This window comes from Fukomys damarensis, unplaced genomic scaffold (genome assembly GCF_012274545.1).
Source record: "Fukomys damarensis isolate Sample0158 unplaced genomic scaffold, DMR_v1.0_HiC HiC_scaffold_12, whole genome shotgun sequence".
NCBI classification, from domain to species: Eukaryota; Metazoa; Chordata; class Mammalia; order Rodentia; family Bathyergidae; genus Fukomys; species Fukomys damarensis.
The window spans coordinates 19272234-19287731 of record NW_022900924.1 but is presented as its reverse complement, the minus strand read 5'-3'; the positions used below and the strand labels follow the sequence as shown (position 1 = coordinate 19287731).

The following is a 15498-nucleotide window of genomic DNA, read 5'->3' as shown; positions in this document are numbered from 1 at the left end:
GTGGGTGGATGGGTGGATGGGTGGATGGGTGGATGGGTGGGTGGATGGACAGAAGGGTAAACAGATGGGCACTTGTGGCTGGGCAAAAAGATGGATGAATCAGTAGAATAACAGATGACTAGATAACAACTGGATGGCTGGATGGACAAATGGACAGATAAGATGGATGGATGAATCCTGAGCAGATGACTAAATATATGGATGGGTGGACAGATGATCAGATATGTGGGTGAATGAATGGATCCTGGTTTTGCATATGCTCCTCTGGAAGAAGGATCTTCAGAGGGGAATGGTTCCATAAAAAGATATCAACTTAAATCCAGTGTGTTGGGAAAACTTTGCAGTTCTCAGGCTCTGGCCCCAGAAACACTCAGGATACAACTGAAGTTCCCTGGCTTGCTTCACCCCAAGGCACCTTGGGAAGGGTCAGTCCTTCTGCTTCCTACTTGTGGTGCGGGGAACAGCACCACAGGGCGCACCGAGCCCCTCACTCAGCCCCCAGCAGAGGGGAGCCCCAGGGTGGTCCCTGCACACAGAAGGCGATAGCCCACATCCACACACTTGCCCTCCCCACGCCTGCACCCACACAGACGCTCCGCCCCCGAGCTGGCTACCTTGGGCATGTTCATGTCGTCCATGAACACCAGCAGCCGCTTCCCCATGGGAGGCCCATAAGTGTCCTTCGTGCGCTTCTCCACATTTGCCTCCAGGTTTCTCTGGATGTCCATGGACGTAGTGCGGGAGGAGAAGTTGACCATCAGCACGATCTGAAAAAGAGATCGGGGGCTCAGACTGTGGGCCCTGCTGCGGGGGCTGTCAACTTGCAAACTCATGGTCTCTGAACTACATTCTTACAACCCAAGTGGGTCATTGCTCATCGTTGTTTCAATGCCAAAGTGAGAATTCCTTTTTCCTGTTGATGGGTGGTATTAGCTGGTAAGGACCTGAGGACAAGTAGAAGACAGCAGGGACAGCAGTGGACGTGGTCTCTGAAATAATGTCTAAGGAGAGGCGCAGGCACCAGACCCCCAGGTATGCGTCCTCGGCGGGACTGGAGATTTTTTTTGATGGGGGGATTCTTTTTTGAGACGGGGTTTCACTGTATAGTTGAGAACTCACTATGTAGCCCAGGCTGGTCTACAGCGATCCTCCTGCCTCAGCCTCTGAGTGCTAGGATTACAGGTGTGTGCCACCATGCCCAGTGGGTCTAGGGATTTTAAACGTGTTTTCGGTGACACCCATGCTTGTGGGGACACTGGGAACTGCTGCCTTTTAAAAGAGCTGCCAGCCAGGGTGCCACACACAAGCAGCACACACAAGCTGGGTGTGTATCGCAGTGGATGCATTCAGAGACACCCGGTTGGGCTCATGAGCACCAGCTGCAGGGATCCCAGAAGGGTGACACAGTGAGGGCTTCTGAACACGGCTCCCTCAGCCAGGACAGCCCGCCCAGAGCCCACTGGCTTCTAGGACCCCCACTGGTACCCCACCATGAAGTGGGGAGAGCCCCTGGCACATCCCGAGGCGGAGACAGGGGCTGGAGATCTAAGTGGGCAGTGTGGAGAGCAGCACTCACGGGTGGGCATAGGGCAGAGCTGGAGTCCCAGGAGGAGAAACTTTTCCCACTTGTAAAATGCCTCAGACACTGGTGGGAAGCCAGGAAGGTGGCACAGGGACAGGCTTGGGGTGCACACAGGGGATGCCCCAGCCCCTCCTGCACTTACAGGGGGTGGAGGAAGAGAAGGAAACAAGTTCCCGAGAAGCACTAAGGTGATCATGACGCCCCTGGGCATCCACGCCCTGGCCTGTTCCCTCATGCACGGCGTGGGTGCTCAGAGGTGGCTGCCTGACCAGTGCAAAGTGGCAGAGGGGTGTCATGTGACCTCAGGGGCTGCAAAAACATCTTCATTCCCACTTTGCAGTGTACCTTGGACTTCTGCTGCGCAGGAAGCCAGCACCATACCAAGAGCACTGATGGGACTGGGAGGTGGGATTTTTGGGAGGCAATAGGATCAGGTCATTGAGGAAGTGGTTGTCTTGTTTTGTTTTAATAAAAGCGACTTCCTGCGGCAAGCCTGCTCCCTCCCACCGTGAAACACCCTCGGCCAACTCAGAATGCAGCTACGAGCCCCTCCCCGCAGCAGCTGGCAACACCGGGCGCTAGGATTTCCCAGCCCCCAGAGCCAAATCCATGTCACCAATCCCCTGTCCAGCAACAGCCCAAGGCCAGCACAGGGAAGCAGCCACTGAGTACAAGGGGCAGGCTCAGAAGTGCCACAGAGCCTCAGACAAAGGCGGCCCAGAAACAGCCTGGAGAGAGGGCCCTGAGCCACCCACACAGCCCAGGGAAACGCCAGGGAGCACAGTTGGCAGCATTCAGAAGCTGTGTGATTTGTTTCGCGGCAGTAAATGACTCATACAAAGGATGACTTACATTAGTGTCTCTGTTCAGATTTTTGAGAAAGTTCTGGGTAGTAGCTGTCTTAGAAGTACCGGATTCACCAACAAAAATAACAGGTTGCTTGATTTTAACCATTTGTTCCAGTATCCAGGTCGTGCGGGTCGTATCCACTGTGTGAACTAAAAGACATCAGAATGGGGGCGTCACAGGACTGAAGGGGGCATCAAAAGCAGCAGCAAAGCTGAGCTGCGACCTCAGAACCGTGCATGGGTAGAGCCTCTGCCTAGGGAACCACATCGCCCACTGTTACTCCATCACTGTGCAGCCCCGAGGTCCAGCTCACCTCAGAAGTGCCCGTTCTCAGGTGTGATTCAGTGAGCCCGGTACACCTCTGTGTACAGCTGTGTGACCAGCGCCCCCATCCAGGCGGAGACCCCAAACTGTTCCAAGCGCCCAGTTCTAACTTATGCTCAGAGTTACCTGTCGCTTCTGTCGTCCCTACACCTGTGTGACATGGTTCCCTGACCGAGAACTTCCTCTGCAGGGAGTCTCACAGACACTCGAAGGTGCCCAGAGCCAGCAGCGCGAAGAGAAGCCAAGACGCCACCCTTCGGAGGACCCAGCGCGCTGCCCTCGCTCCCACAAGCCGCTCCGCAGGCGGGGACCCAGACGCCAGCAAGGCGACAGACACTCTGGCTTCCTCCTGCTTACCCAGGATGTCGATAAACTTCCTCTTGTGGTCGTGGATGTACTCTGGTACCAAGTTGCCCCACGGGATCCACTGGTTCCGTTTGGAATCAAAGTGAAAGTCGTACAAGGTCGGAAGGTGGCCTGAAGTGAACAGGCTGTGTCACTGTGACAGGAGACCTGGGCGCCCAGGGGCTCGTCCTGGCACACGTCTGGAATGAGCCTGTCTGCTGGACAGACGCCACGCGGGTCCCTCCTTTGCCCCTTCGCTGGTCACAGGTGCCGTCCTCCGAGGGAGTCCCCTCCCAGACTCTTTCTCCACAGCCGCCACTTGGCAGCGTCCCCCACTCCACCCGTGGGAGATGCTGGAGCTGCCACTGCAGGTCTTCGCGGACGCACATTTTCTGTGCAAAAGCTTACGCCCCTGGTATGGCTGCCTCCTGTGAGCGACCTGTGTGCCTGTACACAAAGCCTGTCCTGCACAGACTCAGGAGCCCATGGGGGGCTTAAGTGGTGGAGCTTTAGACAGCAAGGGGAGCCCAAAGGAGGGAAAGTCAGGCAGGCAGACCACGAGAAACACGAGCACAAGCAGAGCCAGGGCGCAGGCGCCGAGCTCAGGTGAGAAAGGGTTTAGACCCCGGGAAGGCATGGGAAGGCGCTGGCTTCTGCAGTACCAGGGACACACTGGGGACTCTGACCATGGCATTCTCTATGGGAGCAAACAGGCTGGAAAACCCACACCAGGCCATGGAAATACGGAAAAGCACGTTCCTGTCCTCTAAAATCCCAACCCAAAGCACCGTGAGCAGGACAGCAGGTGACACTCAGCTCCTACCCGGCAATTCTCCAGGTTTGGCCCAAACCCCTTCCGTATCGACAGTGGACAAAGAAGAAAGGCGTTTGACACATTCATCAAACTTAATCCTTCCATTCTCAAGCAGAGAGGCGCCCAGTGAGAAATACAGAGCCTCCAGGAAGTAGCACTCCAGCAGGTCCAGGTCCTCGATCTCTCCTTCCAGTAACGCATCCAATATCTTGGTCAGCTGGGTCACCTGGCTCACAGGAAAGGACTCAGGTCGGCCCCAATCTTCCCACCCCACAGGGTCAGCTCGCCCTTGACCCTGGGGCCCGGGCCCAGCGTGAGGGGGCCAATGTTCTGCCACATCGGTTTAGACCCATGGAGCCCGGCACGTTGACTTGAACAGGTCACAAAAGCAGAAGAATGCCACCGCCATACCCACCCACCGTGCTGCGAGCGACCCATGCGGCGTCTCTGCTCCCCTTAAAGTCCGTGCTCCTGGAAGGAGAATTCCGCCCCAGCGCTGACGATCTCTCACCATGTTTAGGTCTGTCTGCGGAACCACTGTCTTCAGCCTCTCTCCTTGTCTTCCATCCACGATACCTTCCACGATCACATCCATGAGAGGCGGCACATACTTCTCAAAGAGACGATTTAAATCATCTTGTTCCCCCTGGGGAAGAGCAGAGTCCCGATGAATTTTCAAAGTTTCATTTACTTAACTGGAAGTTAAAGTTTTACTTGTACCGAAGCGGGAGGGACACCCCAGGAGCAGTCACCACGGCAGGAGAGGAACCCTGGCACCTGCCTGCGTCTACAGCGAGCTTGTCCTTGGCAACACACTCACCTGTCACCTCTCCGCCATGGGGTCCACCCCACCCTTGGGAGCAGGGGAGAGGAGACAGCGGGTCCCACTTGTGGGCTCAAGGGACATCGCCAGCCACCCCACAGAGGGGAAAAGTGCGAGCTCCCCCTCCCTTCACGGCACCCATGGCACCTGAGTGCCTGAGCCCCCAGAACGCTCTCCCCCATGGTGGAGCCTTGATGTCTCCCCTGGTCCACTTCTCTCTGGAGTCATCTGTCCTGGTCTCCAACTCCCACCAGCCCGGTGGCCTCTATAAAGACACAGCCAGAACACCTGCACCCCTATCAAAAAGGTGGCCATGCTGCCCGGAGTATGACCAAATCCAACTCACTCACCTGTCTCCACCTATCAGGCACACCTGCTGCCAAGATGCTGTGCCATCTAGGCAGCCTCGGGACATACATGTCACATGGCCTGGGGTCACCTGAACCCACTGGGTCTCAGCCCCACACCGAGCTGGGGCTACACACACTGCCCCCCTTCCAGTCTCCCAAAGTGCAGAGCACGGGCAGCTCCCGCCTCTCAGTCACTGGGCCTCTGGACCAGGTTGTGGGTTGCAAACCAAACCACAGGCCACACCCGGCCCCCCCATCGTGTCCTCCTCCTCACAGCATCCAACTGTGCTCATACCACTGCAGCAGAATGAAGCAGGCACAAAAGAAGCCACAATGCCCCCACAGTCTAACACACTCTCTACCACCCCTTCACAGGGAGGCTGCTGATCCCTGGTCTGGACCAGGAAGTGTGTGAGACCCAGCAGGTGTGTCCACCATGTTTTCACTGGATTCATGTGCAAGGACCTTAGCGGGTCAGGGACACAAGGTCGTGAGAACAAGTTCACGAACTTCAACTACAAACACCCCCTTGCGCTGGCCACTGATGCTAACAACTTTATTGGAGGAATCATTTTTACCTTGCTTTGTATTTTGCTAACCCATTTTTTCCAGTAAGGTTGATATTTCAAGTTTTTGGGGTCCATATAAACCATTCCACATCGAGACACAGTTGCAGGAGAGGCATACTGTAAATCTCCAACCTGGGGAAAGAGAGGGGATCATCCACATCCACAGCTTTTTCTTGTGCATTAAAAACCAAGTCCTATATAATTACCATGGACAGCTTCATGGGGCTTTTAGTTGAATGCTCAGGTTTAGGGTGAGATTATACATCTCTGATGTAATACCTTTTAAAGTGCCCCCTTACTATGAAATTAATATGAAAAAAAAGTTGCAGAATACCTGACAAAAATTAAAATATATATAAAGAAGAAATCAAGTTATACAAACCCCACCACCCAGAAATAAACAGTGCTTTGGAACATTTTCCAGTCTTTTTTTTTTTTTCACCATAGTTGAGATGAGGTAGATAGCATAAAACTCGATACACTGTTAAGCCAGCAACATTAGCAAAATCTCTATGAGAAAGAAGCACTTCTGCCAGCCAGTCAGACAGAGATGTGCATGCTACATTATGGAGAGTGTCCCCCACCCTCACGCGCTCCTCAGCGGGGCCTCTGAGTGGGAACAGCTGGGGCCTGGTCAGCAGCTCCCTTCCCAGCTCCGTACATCTCTGTGCTTCCTGACCATTCCCTGCTAATGCCCTTCGTTCGTGCCATTTCCGCCTGAGAACCGGTCGACCACGGACTACATCCAGGAGCCAAAACAAGCCCCTCCTTCTTCATGTTGTGGGCGCCTGGCATTTGTCCCATTGAGGAAGAAACTAAGACAATGCACAGGTGAGCCGATGACTTTCATAGGCCAGGACAGAAATAACAGCAGTATCGAACTGGAGCAAAAGCAGTTCCCAGCCACAGCTGCTATGAGATAAGCAACTGGTGTTGTGAGCAGGAGCTGAGGAGCCTTGGGAAGTAGCTCCAGGAAGAAAGGGGTTCCAACAGAATACTTGATATGATAGAAAGCCTGAAAAAACATGTGAGGGCAGGATAAAGGCAAATAGTGTGGGAGGAAAAGAAAGGCAATAACAAACTCCAGGCAAAACAAATGGCTTTAAAACTCGGTGCTGAATCAAATTTCCCCAGATGGTCAACCCTGAACCTAACCATTGAATTAGATTTGGTTCTCATCCAACACGGTTTGCCACTAGAATCATGGAAAGAATCAAGTTTGTGAACCAAAGTATCACTGCAAATATAATTATATTAGTTGGCTTGCAATAAATATTTTCCACATCCATGAAAAGGCAACTGTGAGCCAAGTTAGTAACACAGTAGTTGAGGAGGGACGGCCAACTGGTAGTACGAGAGAGAAAGCCTCACTTCTCTCCTATGGCCATGTGTGTACTTGCTGGCAGAACAAACAGCATGCTGTGTGTGCTGCTGTAGATACCAGAATGATTATCTGCAGGAGCAACTCAAAAAAATTAGATATAGTCACCTTTGGGGTAGGGTAGGGAGAAGGAGAGTGGGTAAATGACAGACAGACTCACTACAGACTTTCGTGTTTGAAGTAATCATCTATACATATTACTACATTGATAAACTTTAAAATTTTTAATTAAAAGAAAGGCTTCTGTCCAAACTGCCCCTCGCTGCTACTTGCCTCAAAGAGCAGGGCGCAGTGTGCCTGGAGCCGGATGCGTTCCCCGTTGGCCAGGGTCAACAGCTTGTTATCGTCCATCACGGAATTCATGTTTTCCACCCATAGAGCATCCACATCGCCATCAAACAAAATATACCTGCAGTGACCAAAGGGAGGGGAGCCAGGGTCCGAGATGGCTTCCAGCTGAGCTCCTCACCCAGTGTCTCCTCCCAGGCTTTCCTGCTGGGATCTGACGGGGATCCTGCCTGGTGGGAAGCTTCTACCACACAGCACATGAAAACCATCTTAATTAGGCACCGGTATCTAAGGAGCAGGGGACCACACACAAATATCTGGATTTCTTCCTTCTTGGGAAAATTAAGTCCTGACCATGCCAGCCTGTGGTCCTACATGGGAACCATCTGCTGGCGCTGAATAGTGGCTGTCCATGGTGACAGAAAGGGTCACCATCCACTCCCCACTGACATTTCATTCGTCTCTTAAATCTGAGGCTGATTCTCCATCGCTACTTATCACTGTTTTCACTCCTAGTTTTCTGATGGAGGAGTTAACAGGGAAGGGAAGAACCCATAAATCCGCAGGTAGTGGGCTGGGTGGTTACTGTCCTCCCAAAGGTGTGTTCACCAAAAGTTGTGACTGTGACATTATTTGGGGAAAAAGTCTTTGCAGATTTGTTTATTAAGCATCTCAAGGCTGGACCATTCTGGGTCATCAAGATGGTCCCTGATCCAATGATAAGCGTCTTTCAAGAGAGGATTCAGACACACAGAGCAGGAAGCCACGTAGAGGAGTGGGCGGGGAACTGGTGTGATGTGGCCACAGCCAAGCACATCTGATGCCCCTGAAACCTAGAGGCAGCTGGGGAAGATTTTCCCAGAGCCTCTGGAGGGAGCAAGGCCCAGCTACCACCTTGATCTCAGACTCCCAGCCTCCAGGGCTTACAGAATCAATTTCCATTGTTCTAAGCCACCTGGTGACTTGCTACAGCAGCACTGTGAAATTAACACACCCTGTAGTGTGGTCCACGTCACTCACTCATGCTGCCCGAGGGGCTTGCAGGAGCAGGTGGCACCCAAGCTCCTGGGTGACTGTCATCTGCCAGCGGGCTCACACGGGCTCCACAGCCTCAGCTCTTCAAGCCACGTGACACTCCAATTTGGGGCTCTGATGGGTTACATCACAGCAAAGCCCACCTCTACAGGATGACTCTCTTCTCCTATCTTCTCCTATGATGATTTGATATTGCTTCATTTAATACACTGATATTAGTAGTCAGATTTTTAAACAGCATTTTGGTTTATTTTTTTCTAGTATTTTTTTCGTATTTGACTTTTTAATTTTTCAATAATTTCAGACTTGCAGAATTTCAAGGATAGAACTGTACAAAGAACCCTCATATATCCTTCAGCCAAATTCTCCAGCTATTAGATGTTTTGTGTGCCTCATTCAAAGTGAGTCACAGACATAACATCCTGTGTCCTAAATACCTTAGCATGTGTCTGCAAAAAATGAGCACCTTCTCCTACCTAACCACAGCCCTATCAACTTCAGGAAATTAAATACCGACAGGGTTCCGTTACCTCACAGACAGCCCAAGATCGAAGTTCACCGGTGGTCCCATTAGGAAACCTCCACTTATATTTGTGGTAAGACTGAGCCAAGAGCCTCTGGCAAACCCCATCTGAGAACTCCCCTAAAACAGCCGGTCTATAACCTTCCAGAACATCGAGGTCATAACAGAAAGAAATCCTGAGGAATCGAGATTCAAAGATGACAACAAGGAGACGACTGAGCCCAGCTCCAAATCCTGGGTTGGCCCAGAGTCAAGAAGGAATATTAAACAGAGATTTAATGTGATCAGCTGAGACTTTAGCCTCTGTCATCTTAAGAGGTGTCCAAAGTCCCGGTAGCCCCCACCGGGCGCTGACGGCCAGTTGAGAGCACACACAGGGGCTCCGGACAGCACTGCTAGCCTCGCCTCACCCGGACCCGCTGCACTCACTTCCGCTCCTTCTTGTCCGTGGGCTTGTTGATCTCCCGGAAGATGTTGGACAGCACCCCGTCTGTCCAGTCTCTTGTGGTGGGGTCCAGGATGCCGTAGAGCTCAATGACGCTCACAGCCTTGGGGTTCAGGATGTACAACTTCGTGACGAGCCCCAGCCTGCACCGGAGGACAGTATTCAGCCGGGACTCAGGCCACACGCCTTGGAGCCCAAGCTAGGGCCCTGGCAGACAGATGCACAAACCAAGCCAAAATGCAGAACTTGGCCCTTGTGAACATCCGGGGCCTCCTGGGCACCATCAGGAGTTTACACCAAATGGGAATGGCCCAAGGGCCACCGCACCAGGAAGTCACGCGTGCCCAGACAGGTCTCCGAGGGTTACGGGCTCTAGGAGGATGCAAGGAGCTCTGCAATGCTGATGCCCGGTGCTCTGCATGAACATGTGTGCACATGTGTGTACATGTGTGTGTCACTGGGGAGTGAACCCAGGGCCTCTGTGCTGAACCACATCCCCAGACCTTTTTATTTTTTATTTTGAGACAGCATCTTGCTAAGCTGTCAAGTTGCCCAGGCTGGGCTCATACTTGCAATCCTCCTGCCTCAGCCTCCCAGAGTGCTGGAAATACGGGTATATATACCATCATATCCAGCTCCATTTCTTATTTATGGGACAACATCTGGCCTCAGTTAGTGAATCTGATAAACAGGGCATTTCCCTTTTATAGTGACTGCAAATTCTACTCACACTATGTGATTAATCTGAAGAAAACTAAACATTATACAACACATGGCTCACAATCAACAAATAAATAAAACAGTACGCATACAATATTCCATATGCAGTCATATGCGATAGTTCCATAAATTTTCTCTTTTTTTTAAATGTGGGGTTTTTTTGTTGTTTGTTTGTTTTTGGTGCCAAGGATCGAACTCCAGACCTTGTGCTTGCAAGGCAGGTGCGGGGCCACTGAGCTAAATCCCCGGCCCCTCCATAAATTTTCTAACAATGAACTAGCTCAAGAATGAAATTCGGAATTGTTAAGGCAAAAGCCGCCTCGAATGAGTAAGCTACAGACACCACTTTTCTCTCAGGGGGACACAGGAAGGGACAGGAAGAAACGACAGTGGGACAGACTAGAAACGCTGAAGTAGATGCTTCCTGGGACAGGGGCACCACTCCAGCCTTCCTGGAATCCAGTCATTACTTTGCAAAGGCAGGAGGTCCGAGATCACTTCCAGGCAAGGCTGTGGGTCCCCTGAGGGCTTGTGGCGGGTGAAGCCCTTGCCCCCACCCCCAACCCGGCCACGCTGACACCACAGCAGCGCCACCTAGTGGTGAGTCCTGACTTAGGCAAGAGGAGCACTCAACACCAAGGGAATGAAGCACCTTAAACTCGTTTGTAAAATATCTTCATAAAAGTTTGTGAAATTCTCACTTCACGAGTAAACCTAAGCACTATCAGGTACACAAAACGGCCTCTATTCTGCATTCTAAAATATGTTGACCAAGCCAGGCATGGCAGTGCACCCCTGTAATCAGCGTTGAAGGAGGCTGAGGCAGGAGGATCACAAATTTGAGCCCCATCTGGGTGACTTAGCAAGAGAACTTGTCTCAAAGTAAAAAGGACTGGGGATGTAGCTCAGTGGCAGAGCAACCTTGGGTTCAATCCCCAGTCCTGCAAAGAAAATTAATCAGTCAATTAATCAGCTAATTAAATGCGTTAACTCTCAGCAATGAAACAAGGAAGCTCCTGAGTTTGAAGGGGTGCTCAGGACAAATTTCCCCTCCCAGGAAGTCAGGGATCGAGGTGGGTCCCGGAGACTCTGTCAGCCCCGAAAGCGCTGGCAGTCAGCCCCAAGCGACAGCGCCGCACTCACCGGGTCTGGGCCTGACACAGGGTGCTGATGACCACGGACTTGCCCCCGCCGGTGGGCCCCACCACCATGGTCGTGTGCCGGGTCATCATGGTCTCGAACATCTGAACCACTTTATCCACCTGCAGGACAAACACTGTGAAGACCGTTTTATGGGCCCCGAGCCCACGCCCCTACAGTTCAGCCACCCCGGCCGCGCTGTGGTCACAGAGCCATGCGGCCCGGCCCCTTTCCACCCCCATCAGCCACCTCTCCCAATCCTGCTGTGCACACCCAGCCCCCAGCAGCCACCAGTCTGCTCTCTGTCTCTATGGAGCTGCCCATCCTGCACATCCCACGTAGATGGGGTCACAGCACATGTGGTCTGGCGCCTGGCTTCTTTCGCCAAGCACCGTGCTTTCATGATCACGTCATGGTGTACGACCCCTTCCTCTTCCTGGCTGAATAATATTCCATGGTGTGGACAGCCATGATCTGTCCGCCTGCTCGTCAGGTGACAGACACTTGTACGGGCGCCACTCTCTGACCGCTATGGGCAATGCTTCTGAGAGTATGCAGGAGCCCATTCCTCTTGCGTCTACACCAAGGAAAAGCATCACTGGGCCCAAGATCCACTCTGCTTAACCAGCTGAAGGACAGCCAGGCTGTACCCAACACGGCTGTGTCATCTTTTTTGTTTTATTTGGAGAGGGGTGCTCGAAACAACATACTTAAGCGATCTGATCTCATTGTGCCCCGAACAGTTGGAGAGTGAGATGCAGGTACAGAGGCTGTGGAATATTATTCAGCCCTAAAAAGCAATGTAGTGCTGGCCAGGCTGGAACGTGGACGAGCCTCAAAGGCGCCATGCTGAGCAGCAGAAGCCAGACCCAAAGGACGAGGCTGCACCCGCCCCACAGGGATTGAGGCCGGAGAAAGGGAAGGAGGTGTGCTGCAGGTCTGTTTCAGTGGCCGGCGGTGCTGACAGCAGCTCCGGGAAAGCCCTGGCTCCTGCGCTTCAGCACAGCTCTCAGGAGCGAGCGGCCAGCAGACCCTGCCCTCCTCACCTGCACCGGCAGCAGCGCGTAGCCGCCCTCCTCCAGCACCCGCTCCACGGTGTCGGTGAAGTCGGGGTAGCGCACGCGCGGGCAGTCCAGGCCCGGGAAGAGGTCGCAGATGAGGCCCAGGAAGAGCGGGACGTCCTCGAAGACAAACTTGGGCAGGTTCATGTCCCGCAGGGCCCGCATGAGCACCACGTCCTGGGCAGAAGGCCAGGACACCGCTCCATGGGGGAACCGCATGCCCTGGTCTCCTGGTGGCTCCTTTGGTGCTGGGGGCTGGACCCAGTCAGTCACAGCTGCCCTTCCCTCATGTTTCAAATTTGAGCAGGACCTCACTAAATCACTAGACTGCCCAGGCTGGACTCCACCTTGTGATCCTCCTGCCTCAGCCTCCCAGAGTGCTGGGAATAGAGGTGTGCCACCACACTCATCTAATGTGTCATACACTCATATTTTTATATGCTAAATAACTACATATTTAGTATATAAATGTATAAAAATATATACAGCATAATTATATATGGGTTTTTCTTTTTCTGGTTTCTTTTTGGTACCGGGGATCAAACTCAGGTCCTTGCACTTATAAGGCAAGTACGGTGCCACTGACTAAATTCCCAGCCTTAAAGTTTTAAATTTTATGTGAAATACATAATTTAAAAACATATAGGACTGGGGATTTAGCTCAGTGGTTCTGGCGCCTACCTCGCAAGCACAAGGACCCGAGTTCAATCCCTGGTACCAAAAAAAAAAAAAAATTTCAAACTTTAAAAGAATTTCCTTTAATTTTATATAAGGTATAATATTTCATGTAGGGAATAATTCAGATACATTTCTATTAAATAAAAATTTATATGAAATATCAAAGATTTTAAAATGTTTATCTTTCAAAGTTGTATATGAAAATTTAGAAAATCAAAATGGAATCTAGAAAAATGGAGCATAAGAATTAAATGAAATCTAAAAGCACGCGTGTGTGGTCGCTGCAGAAACCCCGGACCTGCATGGCTTGGGGTGAGTCTCCCTGGGAGAAGCACTGTGGCGCCTTCCTCTCGCCTTTGTGCGAAGAGAACCCAGGGAGGCTGGCGGGGTGGCTGGACCTGACCTGTGCACACGGTCGGTGTGTCGGAAACGCCCCTGAGCCCCACTGACAGTGACAATGTGCTACTTTCTCAAAACTCACTCTCAGGCTTCCAGAGAAGTTTGTCCCCACTGCCCCACCATCCTGAGATTGCCGGTACCACCCAGATTCGAGACAGGGAGGTCTCACTAGGAGGCAGGTAGCAGAGACCCAAGCCTGCATCCGGGCACTGTCCTGTGCCTGAGCCCTGCTCCCAGCCCTCACCAGACGCAGGGACACAGGGACACAGGGACCAGCAGGGACTGCAGGACGTACCTCGCGCAGCTCCGAGGAGCCTCTCTTCAGCTCTCCGGCCATGACCAGCACCGACTTCAGGGCGCGGAGCCCGAAGTCATAGTGGTGCTGCTTGGACAGCTGCTCCCGTGCCAGCTTGTACAGCACCGTCATCTTCTTGGCCAGCGACTGCAGGAGAAACGGGGACCAAGGCTCTGTGCAGGCTCCTGAGCAGACTGTGCCGGGGACTCCCAGAGCGACCGCGAAGAGCACAGGCATCCTCAGCTTAGCTGGAGCCCAAGCCTGACCGTCTCCACTGCCACAAAGGTGGCAACCGTGTGCCACCAGAGCTTGCCCAGCCGAGGCTCTTCCCTCAGGCCCAGCAGCCGCACTCCTGGCCTTAGGCGCCACCTGTGCCTGTCTGCCACCGGGCTTTGGGTCAGGAAAGCGAGTGAGACCGCATCACACAAAGCCGGAACCCTGGCAGCCCGATGAGCAGCAAGAGCCTTCCCAAAACTACTGCAGGAGAGCAGCGGGCGATGCCCCAGCTGATCCCCCCCGCAGCCTGTGCCTTTTCCAGAACCTTCCAGAAACAGCTGTGCACGTGTTGCTATAGAGAGATGCCCTGAAAGAGGGTGTTACAAAGCAAACACAGATATATACACGGATCTATGGAAGACATTTATACCGGGCGCACACCTGCGAGCCCTGCTGCCTGGAGGCTGAAGCAGGAAGATCACGAGTTTGAAATAAGCCTAGGCAATTTAGCGAGACTCTGTTTCAAGATTAAATAACAACAATAACAATAAGGCCTGGGATGTAGCTCAGTGGTAGAATATTTTCCTAGCATGCACACAGCCCTAGGTTTAATCCCTAGTATACCTCAAAAAATCATATCTCTTGAAAGAAGATATTCTAAAAGTGATCGATCTATCCACATATATGTATGCATAGTATGCATAGTACCTATATTAAAAAAGATGCAGCTGGGCCTGGGGGCACAGGCCTGTAATCCCAGCACTCAGGAGGCTGAGGCAGGAGGATCGCTGTGAGTTCGAGACCAGCCTGGGATACACAGTGAGTTCCAGGTCAGTCTCAAGTACATAGTGAAATGCTGTCTCAAAAAAACAACAAAAAAAGGATGCTATAGGGCTGGGGATTTAGCTCAGTGGTTCCACCCCCTTTGCAAGCAGAAGGTCCCAAGTTCAATCCCCGGTACCAACAAAAACTAACTAACTAAATAAATAAAAAGGATGCTATAGAAGACACACATGTATGTGGTGGGGTTCATATATATACATGTATACATATTTCTTTATTTAAACTGGGAGTGTGAAGGGTACCAGGACCTCTGGTCACCGGTGTCACCACCTCTCATGAACCCTAAAACCTTCCAAAGCCAACAGGGCTTTTTTTGCTTGGTTGGTTGGGGTTTGTTTGTTCTCTTTGCAGTCCTGGAGATTGAACCTAGGCTCTCTACACTGAGCTACATCCCTGGCCTTTTTATGTGTTTATTTTACTTTGACACAAGGTCTAGGTAAGAGGCCCAGGCCAGGCTGGAACTTGCAGCCCTCCTGCCTCAGCCTCCCAGCACTCACCGTCACATCTGGATAGAAGTTGAAATCTTAAGAAGAGCAGGGGAAAGCAAAGACATTCACAGCGCCACAGGGATGGAGAGGGCCCCGCAGCCAAGCCCACCTTGGCCCCCAGGAAGCCCTCAGAGAAGAGCATGATCTCGCAGATCTGCTGCAGATCGGGCACGATGACCACCACAGGCCGGAACAGCGCCTTCACCGACTCGGGCAGCTCCGTGCGACCAGCGTAGCCCGGGTTCATAGTGATGAAGATGCCCATGCGCGCGTCCAGCGAGATCTCCTGCCCTTCAAACTGTGGGTGGGGAAGGGGTCACGGGCAGCACT

At 52.3% G+C, this 15498-nt stretch overlaps 1 protein-coding gene across 4 annotated transcripts in view; it reads right to left on the bottom strand.

Moving 5' to 3' along the window:
* The window catches only part of Dnah10 (dynein axonemal heavy chain 10), a 114426-nt gene that overhangs the window by 30967 nt on the left and 67961 nt on the right, over positions 1–15498 (bottom strand). For all 4 annotated transcript variants that reach the window (XM_010604298.3, XM_010604300.3, XM_010604299.3 and 1 more), the window contains 12 exons: positions 15278–15466; positions 13622–13768; positions 12235–12426; positions 11192–11310; positions 9313–9471; positions 7311–7446; positions 5666–5788; positions 4426–4560; positions 3924–4140; positions 3113–3232; positions 2435–2580; positions 615–767 (listed from right to left, as the gene is read on the bottom strand). In XM_010604298.3, the coding sequence (XP_010602600.1) occupies positions 615–767; positions 2435–2580; positions 3113–3232; positions 3924–4140; positions 4426–4560; positions 5666–5788; positions 7311–7446; positions 9313–9471; positions 11192–11310; positions 12235–12426; positions 13622–13768; positions 15278–15466 (1836 nt within the window). The remainder of the gene's footprint in view (positions 1–614; positions 768–2434; positions 2581–3112; positions 3233–3923; positions 4141–4425; positions 4561–5665; positions 5789–7310; positions 7447–9312; positions 9472–11191; positions 11311–12234; positions 12427–13621; positions 13769–15277; positions 15467–15498) is intronic.